The 21,674-nt window shown below is 37.8% G+C and overlaps 2 protein-coding genes across 2 annotated transcripts in view; one reads left to right on the forward strand and one right to left on the reverse strand.

Annotated features, from left to right (window-relative positions):
- rcor2 (REST corepressor 2) overlaps positions 1–7,456 on the reverse strand; it is a 47,790-nt gene extending 40,334 nt beyond the window's left edge. The window contains exon 1 of the mRNA XM_062965148.1: positions 7,199–7,456. The gene's annotated coding sequence lies outside the window, so the exon portion shown is untranslated. The remainder of the gene's footprint in view (positions 1–7,198) is intronic.
- A 177-nt stretch (positions 7,457–7,633) lies between these two features.
- Positions 7,634–20,538, forward strand: naa40 (N-alpha-acetyltransferase 40, NatD catalytic subunit). The gene is made up of 8 exons (XM_008122464.3): positions 7,634–7,799; positions 13,630–13,725; positions 14,280–14,332; positions 14,561–14,656; positions 16,053–16,211; positions 16,811–16,894; positions 17,520–17,597; positions 18,437–20,538. Exons 1-8 carry the CDS (start codon positions 7,794–7,796, stop codon positions 18,576–18,578), a joined length of 714 nt encoding a protein of 237 aa, XP_008120671.1. The 5' UTR covers positions 7,634–7,793; the 3' UTR covers positions 18,579–20,538.
- The last annotated feature ends 1,136 nt before the right edge of the window (positions 20,539–21,674 follow it).

Below are 21,674 nucleotides of genomic sequence, written 5' to 3' on the forward strand. Positions count from 1 at the left end.
ATATATATATATATGTATGTATGTATGTATGTATGTATATATGTAATGTGCATAATTCCCATGGAGTAAACAACAAAACCACTGGACCAAATCACACCAAATTTGGCCACAAAAGACAGTCATCCAATCAATCTGCAGGCAGCAGCATGTCAGCAAAAATGGCTAGGCGTGTCAGTGCTGACATGCGTGTTATAGGTTGGCCATCACTGGACTAGTGGTTCTCAACCTTCCTAATGCCGCAATTTTGTGGTGATCCCTGAGCATAACATTATTTTCATTGCTATTTATTTATTTACAGTACAGTCTCACTTATACAAGATAAACGGGCCAGCAGAACATTGGATAAGTGAAAATACTGGATAATAAGGAGGGATTAAGAAAAAAGCCTATTAATCATAAAATTACAGTATGATTTTACAAATTAAGCACCAAAACATCATGTTTTACAACAAGTCAACAGAAAAAAGCAGTTCAATACACAATAATGCTATGTAGTAATTACTGTATTTACGAATTTAGCACCAAAATATTATGATGTATTGAAAACATTGACTACAAAAATGCATTGGGTAATCCAGAATGTTGGATAAGCGAGACTCTACTGTAACAATAATTTTGATGTATACATGCATATCTACATTAGTCATGTAGTACTGTATATACTCGTAGATGTATATACAGTACTAGAGTAGATGGTGAATACTGGGTGGCATATGTTTTGTATCAGAAACAAGAGCTGATGTGGTCTATCCAATGCAATTTTCTGAATCAATGCCCCAAACAACCAAACCAAATCTAAAGTTGACCAAAAATGGATTTGATGTTGGAGAGTGGTCCCTGGTCAAAAAAAGATCGGGAACCACCGGTCTACACATTATAAGACAGTTTGAATTACTGTATATACTCGAGTATAAGCCTAGTTTTTCAGCCCTTTTTTAAGACTGAAAAAGCCCCTCTCGGCTTATACTCGAGTGAGGGTCCTGGTTGGCTTATATTTGAGTCAGGTTATACTCGAGAATATATGGTACATTTATTATTTTTCTCTATTATTATTGGTATTATTACAATTATTATTTTTCTCTATTATCGTTGCTACTATTACATTTACTTTACTCTATTTTTATTATTATTAATAATACATTTATTATTTCACTCTGATCTTATTATTATTATTATTATTATTATTGCATTTATTATTTTACTCTATTATTACATGTATTATTTTCCTGTATTTCTTATTATTATTCCATGTGTTAGTTTACTCTATTATTATTAAAAGGATACATAAGCATATTTACATTGAAGAAGATGAGAATAATGATTTGATCAGAGTTGGACAGTCTTATCTTAAATTTGAGCTTGATGTAAATATTCAAAAACATTTAACCTACTGATGCCTCAATTAATGTAATTTTATTGGTATCTATTTTTATTTCTGAAATTTACCACTCACAGCTTATACTGGAGTCAATGTTTTCCCAGTTTTTTTGTGGTAAAATTAGGTGCCTTGGCTTATATTCGGGTCGGCTTATACTCGGGTATATATGGTACATTGTATTACATTATAATACTATTATCAATATTACATGTATATTTTTCTCCCCCTGTGAGTTTGTCCATAGCGGCAAAGTAACAAAAGCAAAGGAAACAATAGCCAAAGGGATTAAGCCTTTACCCTAAGTGTTGTCTGCTTCCATATATGAAGTAATGCATAGGAATGGGAGAATAAAAGCAATATATAAAGCAAATAAATAGCATGGAGGACTTGGGATGGAATTATTTGGGAACTAAAACACTTTGATCCCATTTGCATGGGCGGGGTTGCTCACAATTCGCAAACAAATGTCACAGCATGGATCTTTACCAAAAGGAAAGCATCTCTTCGGTGTGAATAAAAAACACCATAGATGCTGCTCAAGTAGAGATGCTGCATTGACAGAAGTCAGAGGGAGAAGCAAGGATGAAATATCAGGGCTGCATGAAGTTTAGCGTTCTCATCTCATCTCCCCTGAGGATGTTTTGAGCCGCTGCCTCCCTCTCGCGTTTCCTCCAAATAGGTTGGCTTCAGCACCAGCAGATGCATGGGAAGCCATGCTGCTGGGAGATCCAGGGTGGCTCTCGCAGTGATTTGCAAGAGATCGGCTTGGGTTTTCTGATATCCAATCGTGTAGCATACTGAATTTATTTTTTCTCTAAATTATGCTAGGAAAACTGTAGGAAGGACAGCTGAAAGAGATGGGAAGGATCCGTTTCCTGACTCAAGGCATGCCTAGAAACGCTCTGTATCCTTAATGCATTTTGCTTCCACTATTGCAATTCTATTGTATTGTGTTTTGAGTTTTTTTTAAAAACTTCCAGAACAAATTAGATTATTAGTATTAATTTTTTTTTTCGTGTCAGGAGCAACCGGAATTGCTTCTGGAGTGAGAGAATTGGCCGTCTGCAAGGACGTTGCCCAGGGGACATTGCCCGGATGTTTTGATGTTTTACCATCCTTGTGGGAGGCTTCTCTCATGTCCCCGCATGGAGCTGGAGCTGATAGAGGGAGCTCATCTGCACTCTCCCCGGGTGAGAGCTGTTCGACAGTGGAACTCTCTCCCCGGGGCCGTGGTGGAGGCTCCTTCCTTGGAGGCTTTTAAGCAGAGGCTGGATGGCCATCTGTCGGGGGTGCTTTGAATGCGATTTCCTGCTTCTTAGCAGGGGGTTGGACTGGATGGCCCATGTGGTCTCTTCCAACTCTACTATTCTATGATTCTATGAGATTCGAACCTGGCAGCCTTCAGGTCAGCAACCCAACCTTCAAGTCACGAGGCTTTTATCCCCTAGGCCACCAGAGTATTAATTTATATTGTTATTCTTTATTTCTATTATTCTTTCTATTATTATTTAGTATTTCTATAATTATTTATTTCTCTTATTATTATTTCTAGTATTCTTTCTATTATTATTTATTATTTCTATTATTATTATTTTTATTATTATTTCAATTATTAATTTATTTCTATTGTTTATTTATTTATTATTTAATACATTTATCTCCCGCCCTTCTCACTCCGAAGGAGACTCAGAGCGGCTTACAAATCAAATTTAAATAAATAAAGCACAAGGATATTGGATGAACGGATTTTAACCATATGTTTTATATTTTATACTGTATTTAACTACTTGTAATAGATTTTATATGCTGTTTGTTTTAATGATGTGTCGGCATTGAATTGTTGCCAATTGTACGCCGCCCTGAGTCCCTTTGGGTGAGAAGGGCAGGATAGAAATATTGGAAATAAATAAAAAATAAATTTACATACAATATTATATTATTAGAATAGCACAATACTGGCAATAAATTACTATATTGTACTATATCAATATATTGTAATATTATTAGTAATATTACATGTAATATATAATATATAATATATAATTAATATTATTATATTGTATTATTAGTATTATATTGTATTACAAAATAATATATTATATGCATATACAATATATTCTAATATTATATATTATACATTATTATGTATATATGCATGTGGGCATATATACATACATATATATATATACACATACACACACATATATATATACACATATATAATTAGCATAGCATGATACTGGTGGGAGTATTTCTATATTGTTATTTCTATTATTAGTATTTATTTCTATTATTATTTATTTCTGGTATTCTTTCTATTATTATTTATTAACCCTATTTTCTGCAGGACGAAACGACTGCAGCATAAGCGCCATCTGCTGTCCTTAAAAAATATCATCACCTTATGCCCCACCAAGCTACCGTGTTTCCCCGAAAATAAGACAGTGTCTTACATTAATTTTTGCTCCAAAAGATGCACTAGGTCTTATTTTCAGGGGATGTCTTATTTTTCCATGAAACAGAATTCACATTTATTGTTGAACAAAAAAATGAACATTGATTATATACTGTACAGTAGTTGTCATCACAAACCAGCATAACCAGACAAACTGAATCCTATCAATAATTTCTTGTTACTACCACTATTTCCATGTACAACAATCTATGGTACGTATGTTTACCGATCCTGCATGCTGTAATGTTCTGTTCGTTGGGCATGCTTCCAAACAAAAACTTTGCTAGGTCTTACTTTCGGGGGAGGCCTTATATTGAGCAATTCAGCAAAACCTCTACTAGGTCTTATTTTCTGGGGATGTCTTATTTTAGGGGAAACAGGGTAGATGGTAATAATCTATTTTACACATAATAAAAGTGAAAATATGTATGTGTGTGTGTGGCTGGGGTGTCCACTTGCACAGACTTACACAGACAGGCTCCCACAAACACAATCATTGGTGTGAAATTTGCATGACTCCGCCCACTGCCTCTCCCATAACCCTTTCCTATTCTTTTCTATGGCACACAGCAGAAGAATAGAACAACTGAACATACTGGAGAGGTTGGGGAAGAATTCACCATGATTTATAGGAATTATTATTATTATTATTATTATTGAAACAAAGACAGAGTATGACACAGCAAACTTGATATATATGCTGGATTTTGTATTACATCATATTTCATATTATTATTATTATCATTATTGACACAAAGACATAGTATGACACAGCAAACGAGATATATATGCTGGATTTCATATTACCGCATATTTCATATTATTATTATTATTATTATTATTATTGACACAAAGACATAGTATGACACAGCAAACAAAATATATATATGCTGGATTTCATATTACCTCATATTTCATATTATTATTATTATTGACACAAAGACATAGTATGACACAGCAAATAAGATATATATGCTGGATTTCATGTTACCTCATATTTCATATTATTATTATTATTATTGACACAAAGACATAGTATGACACAGCAAATAAGATATATATGCTGGATTTCATATTACCTCATATTTCATATTATTATTATTATTATTGACACAAAGACATAGTATGACACAGCAAACGAGATATATATGCTGGATTTCGTATCACAAATCACAAGTTGAACACTTCCCAAGTGTTTAGGACTGTGTGATGTATAATTATTATTGTTGTTGTTGTTGTTGTTATTTATTATTATTATTATTATTATTATTATTATTATTATTATTATTATTATGTTTATACCCTGCTTAATCTCTCCCGAAGGAGACTCAAAGTGGTTTACATTAAATGCATGCCCATACAATTTAAAATATACAAATATGCAAACATTAAGACAGATCTAAACATAACAGTATTAAACTTTCACAGTTAAAATCAATGAATACACATTCAAAACTAAAAATCACTGTTTAAAAGTCAACATGAAAGCAAATGAAGTTTCATCCAACACTTGCTTATCCAAAGTTCTGGATTATCCAACACATTTTTGTAGTCAATGTTTTCAATATATCGTGATATTTTGGTGCTAAATACAAAAATACAGTAATTACTACATAGCCTTACTGCGTATTGAACTACTTTTTCTGTCAAATTTGTTGTATAACATGATATTTGGTGCTTAATTTGTAAAATCATAACCTATTTTGATGTTTAATAGGTTTTTCCTTAGTCTCTCCTTATTATCCAACATATTCGCTTATCCAACGTTCTGCCGGCCCGTTTACGTTGGATAAGTGAGACTCTACTGTACATGTATTATTATTATTATTTCATGTATTATTTTACTCTATTATTATTAAAAGGATACATAAGCACATTTACATTGAATAAGATGAGAATAATGATTTGATCAGAATTGGACAGAGTTGGTCTTACCTTAAATTTGAGCTTTATGTAAATATTCAAAAACATTTAACCTACTGATGCCAATATTCAAAAACATTTAACCTACTGATGCCTCAATTAATGTAATTTTATTGGTATCTATTTTTATTTCTGAAATTTACCACCCTCAGCTTATACTGGAATCAATATTTTCCCAGTTTTTTTGTAGTAAAATTATGTGCCTCGGATTATATTTGGGTCGGCATATATGCTGGATTTCATATTATTTTATTATGTCACAGCAAACAACATAGATATGCTGGATTTCGTATCACAAAATCACAAGTCGAACACTTCCCAAGTGTCTAGGACTGTGTGATGTCTTTTCGGATGATGCGTGCAGATCCCAGTAGGGTGGCCTTTTGCAGTTGGCAGATCGTAATTTTGTCAATGTCATATTATTATTGTTGTTGTTGTTGTTATATTCATGTATACCCCTCTTAATCTCTCCCGAAGGAGACTCAAAGCGGCTTACATTAAATGCATTAAATGCATACAAATATGCAAACATTAAGACAGATCTAAACATAACAGTATTATGAATACACATTCAAAACTAAAAATCACTGTTTAAAAGTCAACATGAAAGCAAACGAAGTTGGAGGTACTGGGATGTATAGTTCACCTGTAATCTAAGAGCCCTCTGAACTCCACCAATGATGGACCTGGAACTCACTTGTCACACAAAAGCCCCACGACTAAGTAAAAATACTGGAGGGATTTATGGGAATTGTAGTTCACCTACATCCTGGGTGCACTATGAACCCAAATAATGATGGATCTGGACCAAACTTGGCATGCATACCCGATATGCCCACATTTGAATCCTGGTGGGTTTTGAGGGGAATTGGCCTGGACATTTCGGAATTGCAGGTACCGGCATGTATAGTTCACCTGCAATCTAAGAGCCCTCTGAACTCCACCAATGATGGACCTTGAACTCACTTGGCACACAAAAGCCCCACGACCAAGAAAAAATACTGGCGGTCTTTGGAGGGATTTATGGGAGTTGTAGTTCACCTACATCCTGAGCGCACTATGAACCCAAATAATGATGGATCTGGACCAAACTTGGCATACATACCCGATATGCCCACATTTGAATACTGGTGGGTTTTGAGGGGAATTGGCCTGGACATTTCAGAATTGCAGGTACCGGGATGTATAGTTCACCTGAGCATTGTGAATTCCACAAAAGGTGAAATTGGGCCTAACTTGGCACACAGAGCCGCCATAACCAGCACAAAATACTGGAGGTCTTTGTGGGAAATTCACCTTGATTTGAGGGAGTTGTAGTTCACCTACATCCAGAGAGCACTGTGAACCCAAACACCGATGCATCTGGTCCAAACTTGGCACACAGACTTGACAGGCCTAAATGTCATTATTGGAGGGGTTTGGATTAAGATTAGGGAACTGACCTTCCTTTCTGGGAGTTGTAGTTCACCCACAATCAGGGAAACTGTGACCTCCACTGATGATGGATCTGGACCACACTTGAGATGCAGAATCCACATGGAGAGGTCTGAGGGGACTGACTCGCCATTTTGGGAGTTGTAGTTCACCTCACAGACAAAGAGCACACTGAACCCCACTGGTGATGGATCCAGAGCAAACTTGCCCAACATCACAAACTGGAGTTTTTGCGGCCTTGTCCAAACTACAACTCTGTATTGAGCCATGGCTGTGGCATCAAAACAAATAAAAGGAAGCTACAGCGCATGCGCGCCACATTTTCCCGCCTCCATTTAACCGTCGTTTTCCCTGCCCCCCCTTCAGCCACCACTCTGCGCATGCGCCTCGGGAAGCCTTCCTCACGTCCCTCCCGCCCTTTTTTCACCCTGCCGCGCATGCGCAGGCACACCCCCGCCGTCCCGGACTGACATGTTTCCTTACCTCCACGCTGGTGCGTCAGGTGCGGTTGGGCTGCCCGCGCAGGCGCAGTAGCGGCCTATGAAAGGAAAGTCTCTGTGAGGAAAATCTGAGGAGACGGGGGGCCTTTTGGTCGCCATCGCCATGGGAGTAAGTAAGGCCTAGGCTTCTTTGGGAGCGGGGAATATGAGGCAAAGGGACTGTGTCTGAGGTAAATGGAGGAAGGAGACCAGTGGAAGGGCAGGCCTTGGGGGAAATGGGGATGGAGCAGGCATGGTCCAACTTGGGCCTTCCCTTCAGGTGTTTTGGACTCCAACTCCCACCATTCCTGACAGCCTCAGGCCCTTTCCTTTCCCCCCTCAGCCGCTTTAGCGGCTGAGGGGGAAAAGGAAAGGGCCTGAGGCTGTCAGGAATGTTGGGAGTTGGAGTACAAAACACCTGGAAGGAAGGCCCAAGTTGGCCCATGCCTGGGATAGAATGATAGAACCACAATGGGAATAAAGGGCTATCCAGTCCAACCCCCTTCTTCCAGGCCTCAAAGCCCTCCTGACAGATGGCCTCAAAGCCCTCCTTGACAGGGTTTAATTTGATGTTAGGTTTGTAACACTGTATGTGGGGTCTTGTTGGGATTCTATGCCAATATTTATCTGTTTTATGGAGGCGTTGTTTATTGGAATCTGCCCTTCGGGGGAGGTAGGGCAGAATAGAAATAGTTTTATAATAATAATACATTAGAGCAGGGGTCCTCAAACTTTTAAAGCAAAGGGCCGGTCCACAATCCTTCAGGCTGTTGAGGGGCCAAATTATCATTTGAAAAAGAAATACGAACAAATCTCTATGCACTGCACATGTCTTATTTGTAGTACAAAAAAAAAACAATAAAGGAACAATAAAATATTTTAAAATGAAAACAATTTTAACCAACATAAACCTATCAAGATTTCAATAGGAAGTGTGGGCCTGCTTCTGGCCAATGAGATAGTCAAGTTAATTAGGATTGTTATTGTTGTGTGCCTTTAAATCATTTCAGACTTTGGGCGAGCCTAAGTCTAAAATTATTTATTTATTCATTTACTACATTTATTTTCTACATTTATATCCCGCCCTTCTCACCCCGGACTCGGAGCGGCTGTATGTACATACAATATATAACATAGCACAATATTAGCATTATATATTACTATATTGAACTATACCACTATACTGTAATATTATATGTAATATATAACATGAAATTAATATTATTATATGGTATTATTATTAGTATTACATTGTATAACATGATAATATTATCAATATCATATGTATATATAATATATTATATTATTAAAACTGATATAAAAATATTGTATTATAAATGAGGGCAGGGGCCAGGTAAATGACCTTGGAGGGCCGCATCTGGCCCCCGGGCCTTAGTTTGGGGACTCCTGCAGTAGAGTCTCACTTATCCAACATAAACAGGCCGGCAGAACGTTGGATAAGCGAATATGTTGGATAACAAGGAGAGATTAAGGAGATGCCTATTAAACATCAAATTAGGTTATGATTTTAGATTGGCTCCAACCCTGTCTGCCTTTGTGAAACAGCTGAAGACATGGCTATTTCAGTGTGTGTTTGATTAATTCACCAACATGATAGACCCTTTCACCGAGACATTATTTCTTAGCACTTTAATCCCTTCCTACCTTACCTATTCCCATACCCTGTTGCCCCTAAAATAACAGATCCCCAGAAAATAAGACCTAGTAGAGGTTTTGCTGAATTGCTAAATATAAGGCCTCCCCTGAAAGTAAGACCTAGCAAAGTTTTTGTTTGGAAGCATGCCCGCTGAACAGAACATCAGAGCATGCAGGATTGGTAAATGTACGTACCATAGAGTGTTGTACATGGAAATAATGGTAGTAACAAGAAATTCTTGATAGGAGTCATAGTTTGTCTGGTTTGTTTATGTTGGTTTGTGATGACAACTACTGTACAGTATATAATAAACGTTCATTTTTTTGTTCAACAATAAATGTGAATTCTTCTTCATGGAAAAATAAGACATCCCCTAAAAATAAGACCTAGCACAACTTTGGGAGCAAAAAATAATATAAGACACTGTCTTATTTTCGGGAAAGCACGGTAATAATACAGTAGAGTCATAGAATCATAGAATAGTAGAGTTGGTAGAGACCTCATGGGCCATCCAGTCCAACCCCCTGCCAAGAAGTCTCACTTATCCAACATAAACAGGCCGGCAGAACGTTGGATAAGCAAATATGTTGGATAACAAGGAGAGATTAAGGAGAAGCCTATTAAACATCAAATTAGGTTATGATTTTAGATTGGCTCCAACCCTGTCTGCCTTTGTGAAACAGCTGAAGACATGGCTATTTCAGCAGGGGTCCCCAAACTAAGGCCCGGGGGCTGGATGCGGCCCTCCAAGGTAATTTACCTGGCCCCCGCCCTCATTTATAATATAATATTTTTATATCAGTTTTACTAATGTCATATATTGTATATACAGTAGAGTCTCACTTATCCAAGCTAAACGGGCCGGCAGAAGCTTGGATAAGCGAATATCTTGGATAATAAGGAGGGATTAAGGAAAAGCCTATTAAACATCAAATTAGGTTATGATTTTACAAATAAAGCACCAAAACTTCATGTTATACAACAAATTTGACAGAAAAAGTAGTTCAATACGCAGTAATGTTATGTTGTAATTACTGTATTTACAAATTTAGCACCAAAATATCACGATATATTGAAAACATTGACTACAAAAATGCATTGGATAATCCACAATGTTGGATAAGCAAGACTCTACTGTAACAATAATTTTGATGTATACATGCATATCTACATTAGTCAATCAGCCAGTTAATTCTGACATTGAGTACATATTATTATCAGTAACTTAAAACATATAGACTTGCTTTTTCTTCATGTTATCTGTTACTTTCAGTCTAAATTTTCAACTCATTTAAAAAAAATTAAATATAAGAGTCTTCTTCACCAAGTATGAGGTACAACAATCAGGACAAGGCCAAGGCATATGAAAGATTTAGGTTCTGTTTATAAATCACACATCACGTAGAGTTTTAGACTACCGTGCATATTGTTGTTGTTATTATTATTTATAGGGAAAGAGGGAAGAGTTGTGTGGTCGAAGGCTTTCATGGCAGGAATCACTAGGTTGCTGTGTGTTTTCCGGGCTGTCTGGCCATGTTCCAGAAGCATTCTCTCCTGACATCTGTTGATATGGGTGAATAAAATGACTGGTACTTTTTTGTCCAGTTAAAGTAAGTGCAGGACTGAAGGATGTGAGGAGAGGTTGCAACAGTTTGTTCTCATCCCTTCCAGCAAGCAGGCTGAATTAATGGTCTTTCTTCTCATTTGGCATATGTTCACAATCTATGTTCTTTGCTATACATATATACACACACAGGACCATTGTCTGGTTTGTGCCAGGTGTGTTTTTGTGTTTATGTGCAGGAGCAGTGCTTTCTTCCATCTGTTTGTGCAGGTCACGGCCTGGCACTCTTCCTTCCTTACTTTTTTTCTGCTATGCTCAGACTGAATTTACTTCCTAGCCAACTGCACATGTGGTGAGCGTGCGAGGTAGGAGATTGTCCTTGTTTGAACTTTAGTGCCAGTTGAAGGGTTGCATCGAGGTTAAATGCACTATTTTGGCTCTGAACCACTGGTATTCACTGACTCACCAGCCTGGCAAAACTTTACAGAGCTTCAAAAGCAAACCTTGGATTTTTTTTTATAGCAAGACTTTCAAGGCAGATTTTTGTTGGCTCACAGCCGGGCAGGAGGGGAAAACTGGCACTGTAGAAAAGGGGGCTGGATAATTTTTTCTGGGACTTTAGTTTCCTTGAGCAGGGGGCTGGAAACTAGAACTCGGATCAGTGTTCTGCTGTTTTATGATATTGTTTTTAATTATGTTTGTTCGTTCATGCCGTTGTACGTTGTTTTGATAACTGACTGTTTTGTACATGCTGGAAACCGCCCTGAGTCCTCTCAAGATGGAGCGGTATATAAATAAAGGTTTATTTTCATTATTATTCTCTTTTTTAGCACTTTACAATTCTGAGGTCGAATACTGCTGTTTTATCTACAGCATTTGCTGTATTTTACAGTTTTTAACCAGGGGGGTACTGTGAATTTATGATGTTGTGTTGACTGTTTATTGCCGATGTTTTGTTTTTCACTTTTTGTATTTTGTGTCACACCTTGAATGTTTTGTGATATTATAGGAAAGGGATTCCACTTTAACATTAGGAAGAACTACCTGACTGTAAGAGCGGTTCAACAGTGAAACTCATTGCCTCGGAGTCCAGTGAAGGCTCCTTCCTTGAAGGCTTTTAAACAGAGGCTGGATGGCCATCTGTTAGTAGTGCTTTGATTGTGCTTTTCCTGTATGATAGGTAGTTGGACTAAATGGCCAATGTGCTCTCTTCCAACTCTATAATTCTATGAATTCTGTTCTTCTGGGACTTTAGTTTCCTTAAGCAGAGGGTTGTATTCTGTTCTTCTGGGGCTTTATTATCCGCTGCTCTCTAAGCTGCATTATATATTTTTAATCATTTGCTGTAGAGGAGCAGTTTCTAAATTGAGGGCAGGGGAACCCTCTTCCATGCCAAGCTTGGAGGTTCTTGGCATTGCTCAGTGTTGTTAGAAGTCCTCTCACCAACTTGCCAAAATGATGCTTAATTAGGAAACACAGCATGTAGCACGCACCCGTTCATTCACAACTTTTTAAAAGTCAGCAAGCTTTAATTGGCTTAAACTCTACATTGCTCTGCAAAAGGCTGAGTAGGTTAAGGCCAGTTTCAGTTGGCAGGGTTGCAAAATAAATGCACCCTTGACTACCTTTTGAAGGGATTTTATTTATTATCTGTAATACAGACTAGCTTCCTTTGCTTGACATTATTTCATTTGGCATAATCCATGGGTTGACCGAGATTTATCTCACTGTATCTTACTAATAATATTGCAGCATAGTGGTATAGTACAATATAGGTAATATATAATGCTTATATTGTGCTATGCTAATAATATAATATATTGTATGTACATATACGGAGCCTCCGGTGGCTCAGTGTGTTAAAGCGCTGAGCTGCTGAATTTGCAGACTGAAAGGTCCCAAGTTCAAATCCGGGGAGCGGAGTGAGTGCCTGCTGTTGGCTCCAGCTTCTGTCAACCTAGCAGTTCGAAAACATGCAAATGTGATCAATAGGTACCGCTGCGGCAGGAAGTTAACAGTGTTCCATGCAGTCACGCCGGCCACATGACCTTGGAGGTGTCTATGGACAACGCCGGCTCTTCAGCTTAGAAATGGAGATGAGCATCAACCCCCAGAGTCGGACACGACTGTACTTAATGTCAGGGGAAACCTTTACCTACCTTTACCTATGTACATATAACTTGTAAGCAGCCCTGAGTACCCTATGGGGTGAGAAGGGCGGGATATAAATGTCGCAAATTTTATCTATCTATCTATCTATCTCTGTGTGGGGTCCAGGATGGGAGGGGGAGTTCATGTCTGTTGGAGGCAGGTGTGGTCTGTTGGTCAGTTGAGTATGTTTTTATTGTATTTTATATGCCCATGTTTTTATATGTTTATGTTTTAAATGCCTTTTGCTGATGTATTTTATGGTGTATTTTGGGCTTGGTCCCCATGTGCGCCGCCCTGAGTCCTTTTGGGGAGATGTGGCGGAATATAAGAATAAAGTTATTATTATTATTAGTATTATTAGTATTGTTATAGAATTGTTCTGTAGGTGTTCATCTGGTCCATCTCCCCTCATTAGTTGGCGAATCACTGACTTTCCCATAAAATTCTTAAAGCTGTGTGTCCCTGGGATGTTTAGTTCATGTTTGAGAAGCCACATTTAATACTTAAGTATTGAGCATGCAATATAGATCCATACCATGTGTGCTCTGGAGGGATGTGCCTTAAACATCTCAACGCTTCTTGTTTCAGAGGAAGTCAAGTAAAGGCAAGGAGAAGAAACAGAAGCGGTTGGAAGAGAGGGCAGCCATGGATGCTGTCTGTGCCAAAGTGGAAGCTGCAAATAAAGTAGGTCCCGTTCCTTCTTTTTCCTCCACTTCTTGGAGAGATAGTATTAACTTTTTATAATTTTTCATGCTGCTTTACTGGCAGGGATTTAGACAAATTAACCTAAAAATTACATTAAAAATATTAAAAGGCAAATCAAATTCTTAAAGCACAACTGTCCCCCTGGGGGAGAAGAGTGGTATATAAATTAATTAAATAAATAATAAATAATAACTGTATTGTAAACAAATAATTGGATAGCAATAAAAAATGCAACATTAAAAATTCTTTCCTAAGCAAATTGTTAATTGCCAAAATCACATCATTTAACAGAGATAATAATGTTTTATATGTTTATATTGTTGTATTTTATATCCTTGTATTTTATTGTATATTGTTGGGCTTGGTCCCCATGTCAGCTGCCCCAAGTCCCTTCAGGGAGATGGAGGCGGGATAGAAAAATAAAGTATTATTATTATTATTATTATTATTATTATTATTATAATAAAACATTGTGCCGCTTTTCAGGCACCAGTCTTTTCCCTTCTCTAGTGACTGTCTTTTCTTTTCCATAGTTGGGAGACCCCTTAGAAGCCTTCCCAGTTTTCAAGAAATATGACAGAAATGGGTGAGTAAAAATTCTGTGCCCTTCTTTGAAGCCAAAGGAAATGGAATCCTGGCTCACGTCTTAACCCTCTAGTCTCTTTTCTCTTATTGTGAATGATTTACAAGTTTTACAGTTAATACTTCGCTCACTCTAAATCATAGGCTACTGTCCCCTGATACAAATTGTCATCTCCTGGCTCACAATCCAGGTCTTAACACCCTGTCCATCTATCCTCTTGTCTCGTTGCAGATTAAATGTCTCCATCGAGTGTAAACGCGTATCCAGCTTGGACCCGGCAACCCTCGACTGGGCTTTTGAACTAACCAAAACAAACATGCAAACCTTGTAAGGCCTTAAGGGATGCTCAGGGATAATGGGAGGTACTGGGAGCTTTTTTTTGCAACAGGTGTGGAGATGGGTAGGACGAGAGAAAGGTCTTCCTCAAAGGTTATAAGGCAGTGATTCCCGAACTTTGGTCCTCTAGTTGTTTTGGACTTGTAATTCTCAGAAGCTCCAGCTGACTTACCCAACAGTCAGGAATTCTGTGAGCTGAAGACTAAAATATCTGGTACGGGACATACTTGTGAACATGGTTCCAGGTCCAGTCCTTGTCATTTCCAGCTGAAAAGGATGGGGTGCTGGGAAAGTAATGTCCTGAGATCCTGAAGGATGACTGCCATTCAAGCTGGATGGATTAGTGGTCTGACTTTCTATAAGTGCTGTGTATATGTGAGCCCACAGTTGTAAATTGCTGCAAAATAACCTTCCTCTTAGCAATGGCAAGCTATTTTTGGCCACTCTCGGTGGGGAGCGTGTGGATGGCCAACAGAATTTATAGATAATTTGTGTGTTCTGTGTAGTACAACATACCTGGAATAGTACAACATGCTTTTTACTCTGTTGAAACTGTGTTGTTGATTTACTGTGATTGTGACGTATTTTATATTATTGTATTTTATATTGTGTATTTTATACTGTTGTATTTTATTGTGTGTTTTTGGGCTTGGCCCCATGTGAGCCACCCTGGGTCCCTTTGGGGAGATGGGGCGAGATATAAAGATAAACAACTTATTATTATTTTATTATGACACAGCAAACAAGATAGATATGCTGGATTTCATATCACAAAATCACAAGTCGAACACTTCCCAAGTGTCTAGGACTGTGTGATGTATTTTCAGATGATGGGCGCAGATCCCAGCAGGGTGGCCTTTTGCAGTTGACAGATCGTAATTTTGTCAATGTCTATTGTTTCCAAATGCCGGCTGAGATCTTTTGGCACGGCACCCAGTGTACCGATCACCACCGGGACCACCTGCACTAGTTTCTGCCAGAGTCTTAGAAGTTCAATCTTGAGGTCCTGATAGCGGCTGAGTTTTTCCTGTTGTTTTTCGTCAATGCGACTGTCACCTGGGATGGCAACATCAATGATCCAAACCTTTTTCTTTTCCACAACTGTGATGTCTGGTGTGTTGTGTTCCAGAACTTTGTCAGTCTGGATTATTATTATTATTATTATTATTATTATTATAGCTTTCCATCCCTCTTAACAGCTACAAAGTTGGGTCCTTTTACCATATTGTCAAGAAAAGGTTCTGCATGTATACACTTTTTCTTTGCCTCTCCTGGTTAGCATTAATCTAAACCATTCATCTAAACCATTTCCTTTGTTCAGCCAATCTGAAGGAAAGGATTACAAAGTTAGTTTTCCCCTCTTTTTTATGTTTTCTTACACTTAAAGGTATGAGCAGAGTGAATGGGGATGGAAGGACCGGGAGAAACGGGATGAGATGACAGATGACCGCGCTTGGTACCTGATAGCTCTGGAAGACGGCTCCCTCCCTGTGGCTTTCTCACACTTCCGCTTTGATGTGGAATGTGGAGAGGAAGTCCTTTATTGGTATGTCTTTTTACTTGGAATGCTAATGTGCCCCCCCCCCTTTTTTTTTTTTTTTTTGGAACCCTACCCAAAGAGATAAGATTAGCTCCATCAATAACATCTTTTTGTAGGGACTTGAAAACTTGGTGGTTTCAACAGGTATTTGGAAATGACTGATTTGAAGCCCTAGACACCACTTTAGTCATTAAATGAAAACTTGGGGTCAAATTGGCTTCTGGAAGTGATTACTCTGTAACCCTAGACGCCACCTTGACTACTACATGACTTCTGTTCTGCACTTTACCTGCTCCTTTTGATTTTGTTATAGTGTTTACTTTTATTAGTTCTGCCTGATAGCTATATAGTAAGTTGAAATGGTGTAATCCTGGCCAAGTTCTTTGCTATTAGTCACATTTTACCCTGGCTTTATGTCTATTTTTATCTTGTGGTCCTGCCCTGGCCCATACTGCCATCTTGCCCGATTTATACATTATGTCCATTGGTTTTAGAATCACCCAACAGAGCAATTTGCAACTACTTTTTTAAGGTATTAAAAAGTTTGAAACAATATATATTTTGCGGTTGACACTTCTCTGCCTAACTCTCTTGCTTTTCCCCAGTTATGAAGTGCAGCTGGAAAGTAAAGTGAGAAGGAAAGGCTTGGGCAAATTTCTTATACAGATACTTCAGCTTGTGGCAAATGGGTAAGTGTGCATACTTTCTGTATTGTACAGCCTTTCTTTTTAATTTTTGTCAGAAGTTACAATCTGGTGTGAGAGAGATGGTAACCCTCTCCTAACAGATAATAATAATAATAATAATAATAATAATAATAATAATAATAATAATAATAATAATTGCAACATTTATATCCCGCCCTTCTCACCCCAAAGGGGACACAGGGCGGCTTACAAATTATATGTACATACAATATATTATATTGTTACTATAGCACAATATAAACATTATATATTACTATATTGTACTACACCACCATATTGCAATATTATTAGTAATATTACATGTAATATAAATATGCAATTATAATAGTGTATTATTATTAATCTATATAATATTATTATCAATATTATATGTATATACAATATATTATATTATTAATATAGCATAATATATATATTGTTATATTGACAATGGTGGAATAATGTCTTCCTGGCCCCCTTCTTCACTTTGACTCAGAGTGGCAGTTAGTCCTTGAGAACTGATAATTGAGAATTCCCCTAAATTATTGGTCTTCCAGAGAACAAGAAGGAGCTGTGTTCAGTTTCACCTCTATCTGTTTTGATCTTATTCTCTCCCTGATTTTCTCAGCACACAGATGAAGAAAGTCATGCTAACAGTATTTAAACACAATCATGGGGCCTACCAGTTCTTCAGAGAAGCTTTACAGTAAGAATTTGGCTTAATTCTTTTCCTCTCCACAAAGTAAGAATTGGGAGGGTCTCAAGGTGTCCGGGGAGCTTCCTAGATGGGTAGGAATGCTGTCTCTTTTGATGAGCTAGAACTAATTCCTTGCTTGTTTGTTTAAAGTTATGTGTAAAGCATGTCGTTTGAAAATAATTGTGATAAAATCGCAGCTCTTACTGAAAAACGCTGGATTGTTTCTGGAAGATGTTCAGGTTGGACCTTGATATGAAGAGACTTCATAAAAATTGGGTACAGTCGAGTCTCGCTTATCCAACGCAGTCTGCCTTTTAGAAGTCAGTATTTTTGTTGTCAATGTTTTCAATACATTGCAATGTTTTGGTGCTAAATTAGGAAATACAGTAATTACTACATAATGTTTCCATGTATTGAACTGCTTTTTCTGTTGATTTGTTGTAAAACATGATGTTTTGGTACTTAATTTGTAAAATCATCATGTAATTTGACATTTAATAGAATTTTCCTTATTCCCTCATTATCCAACATTTTCGCTTATCCAATGTTCTGCCGGCCCATTTATGTTGGATAAGTGAGACTTTACTGTATTTAATTTGTTCTTACTCATGTGTTACTGTTCTCTTTAGCTAGATAAACTATAAGTGAAAAAATGTCCTCTGTTGAGGATAAAAAAGTGACATAGTTATGAGGATAATTATTTTGAAAGGGAGAATTGGCTTTGTTCTTATTGCCATCCTGTCTCTGGCTTACAACTCCTTTTGTGGTTGTCTTTCTATTACTGTTGCAATTCAAACCGATGGTCTTCATCTGGCCTATATATCTGTGTTTCTTCCCTGACCTTGTAGGTTTGACATTGATGATACCTCACCTAGCATGTCCGGCTGCTGCGGGGATGACTGCTCCTATGAAATCCTCAGTAGAAGAACAAAATTTGGCGAGAGCCAACACACTCACTTGAGCAGTCACTGTGGTGGCTGCTGCCACTGAGTTTGCCATTCATTTTGCAAAAGAACCTAACTCTTTTTCCAGATAAGCCTTGCCTTTTTATTGCCACCCCCACAGTCTTCCCATGTCTTCGCTGGGCTCCTGAGCCATCCTAAATCTTGGGATGAGAAATCTTCCTCCATATGGGAGGTTCTGGAAACTGAATTCAAGCCTAACTCTGAGGCAGAATGCTCAACCTGGTTTACCCATGGCCTTAACCTGAAGGTATGAATCCAGTCAACTGTTTTTCCCCCTGCAATAAGGAGAATAGGTTCTTGCTTTGAGCAAATGACAAACAGAAGTTCGTTCTACAAACTTAATGGTTGAAGAAGAATTAGCTTTTTTGGTGAATGTTATTGAAGTGGCCGTTTCAGATATTTCACGTTTCTTCAATGACATTGAAGTGTGCTCCCATTTTTTTGGTTTTGACGGATTGCTGAAATGATTCGGACTGCTCTTTAGCTGCAGCAATATCACTGTTTGGCAAACTGTGTGTGGATCCCTATTTGGAGAGTTAAGAAGACCTTGTCCCGTTTGGATTTTACCTGTGCTTGCATGACAACCAGCTTTTTGTAAGTGTACTTTATATACTTTTCTAGGCCCACATTTTTAGTAAAGTGTTTATCATCCATACGATCCCCGCTCATTGTTATATACAGGTGGATGCTAATTCAGATGGATTATCGGTTGAATTGGGGTAGACTTTAGCAACCCCTAATTTTGTGTCCTTTTGGTTTCTTACAATCTGAATCAATTACAGTGTTCCCTCACTTATTGCAGGGTCACGTTCCAGGACCACCCGCGAAAAGTGAAAATCCACGAAGTAGGGATGCTATATTTGTGTTGTTTACAATCTCACTGCTCCCTCCTCGCCTCTGAAGCACGTGCATGCCTTGTGAGGTGAAAACAAGCCCTGCTTCAGCCTCCTTTTCTCTCCCTTCGGCTTCTCCTTCCTTCCTTAGGCTTCCCCTTAGGAAGGAAGTAGAAAGAGGGATTTATAATATTATTTTATGATTTATACTATTATTTTAGTGTTTATTAAAAAACCGAAAAGCGAACCATGAAGTGGTGAGGGAACACTGTAGTGGCAAGTTGCACAGATGGACTATATTTGTTTGTATGCACACACAACTGGGAGGAATAACTTCCAAGCACTAGAAGTTGCTATTCTGGTGTTTATACTGAAGGAACAATTCAGAGGCAAATTGTTCAGACACTGTTATTTGCTGTTCAGGTCCAGTGTGCTTCAATTGGTCTTCATTTCAGATAACAATCTCTCAGTGGCATTGATGAATCCTGTTACATTACAAGGCAAGAGATTGTACCGTCGTCGTTGGGTTTTTTTACAAACTGTTTTCTAATGCCTTTGTTTTACAACTGCACCAAAGCTTCATCGTTGGGATGTTGGAAATAACTCTAGCCTATTTTGTTGCTGTTGTTTTGCTTTTTGGTTCGTTCACAGCCTGATTCTCTCTGATCTGAGTAATGTTTACCACGTGCTTCAAAATACAATGTGAATTCCATGTCATGAAGAACGTATTATGCTGCCTCCGTACTTACTGTTTTTTCTATATTTAACTTTTTAGCCACACAAACTGGTGAAGATAATATTTAGAGAGATGAAATTTGAGGAGGATGCTTTAGAACAGGAGCTGATCCTTCCGGGTTTTTTATAGTGCCCTCCACGGAAGCATAGCATTGCTTTCCTATTTCTTCAAGGTGTGTGACAATGTGAAATTGTACTGGCCTCCATTTGGTCTGGGATCCGCATTTATTACAGTACTCCTATGGTCAGATAAGCCCTTTCTCTGTTGTTGCCACGTACAGAACGGTCATCCGAACCTCCTAGGCTGGCTAATCTTTCTTGTCATTTCAGTGGAGGTAACCAAACCAAAATGTCATCTCAAATGTTCACGACATTTCTAGCTTTAAATACCTGGAGTCTCTCCGCCCCCCCCCCCCCCCCTCAAAAAAAAATTATGGACCTTCATAGGGAGCACATCTCAACAGAATGATTTTTGCTTCTAACAAACCATGTAGTACAGATTTGAATTTATATTTGGGCAGATTGTAGTTAGAAATACATTTTTGCTTTAGGATTTGGGGTTGTGAGGATTTCTAAGGGAGTAGGGCTGCAGAGAAAGCTGGAACACGGATGACTACATTTTGGAGGGCCAGCTGACAGTCATGTGCTAGAATTTGTCCCTTGAGAAGTAAGAGCCCATAGTTGCTTTTGTTTGTTGGTGCTGTAGAAATACTTGGAGTGCAGCAATGTGGACTACAGCCTTTTTCGACCAATGTCATCAGACTGCCCCATCATTTATATCTTGCTTTAAAGTCCAAAGTATAGAAACAAATGAATTCTGCGTATTACATGTACTGCCAAGTTATTTTTTTTCTAATGTATCAATGGATTTTTGGTAAAGACTATTTTTTTTTAAAGTGTGTTTTTTGCATTTTGAAATGCTTAGGTATGGTCTCTGAAATTTCAGCTCTGACACTTTTGGACAGTGGCTAAATGAATAGCTTTCTTGGTGTATGTTGCCCGTAATACATTTTGTTTAATGTGGCATATTGTTTTCGCAACCTTTGCACTTCCATTTAGTGTTCATATGAATGGATATTTTTCCTCAAAGAACAAAAAAGTAAGTGTCAAGGAACAAGGGCGGAACCTGTCTACTTCAAATATTTATTTTCCCTCTCCTGGTCTGCAAATCGGGCATGTTTAATAATTGATGTTTTAAGTTAATTTTGCATTGTATACTGTGTATTAGCGTATTTTTTTCTTCTTCCTTGGTTACCCTATTTGGATTTTTTCCATTTTTTAAGAATACATTTAAAAATATTTACTTTTCTTAGCAAGTATTTTCACTGGAATAAAAGGGAACAACTTGACTTTTTAAACAATATTTGTTTGATTTGTATGGTAAAAAATAAACTTTTTGTTCAGTCTTTATCGGTGGAGTGTATGTGTGTTTGTTAAATATAATTCAGTCTTAGGATGTTGGAAGTAACTTGAGCTTATTTTGTTGCTGTTGTGTTGTCGAAGGCTTTCATGGCCGGAATCACAGGGTGGTTGTGTGTTTTCCGGGCTGTATG

This window comes from Anolis carolinensis, unplaced genomic scaffold, assembly GCF_035594765.1.
Source record: "Anolis carolinensis isolate JA03-04 unplaced genomic scaffold, rAnoCar3.1.pri scaffold_14, whole genome shotgun sequence".
Lineage (NCBI taxonomy): Eukaryota > Metazoa > Chordata > Lepidosauria > Squamata > Dactyloidae > Anolis > Anolis carolinensis.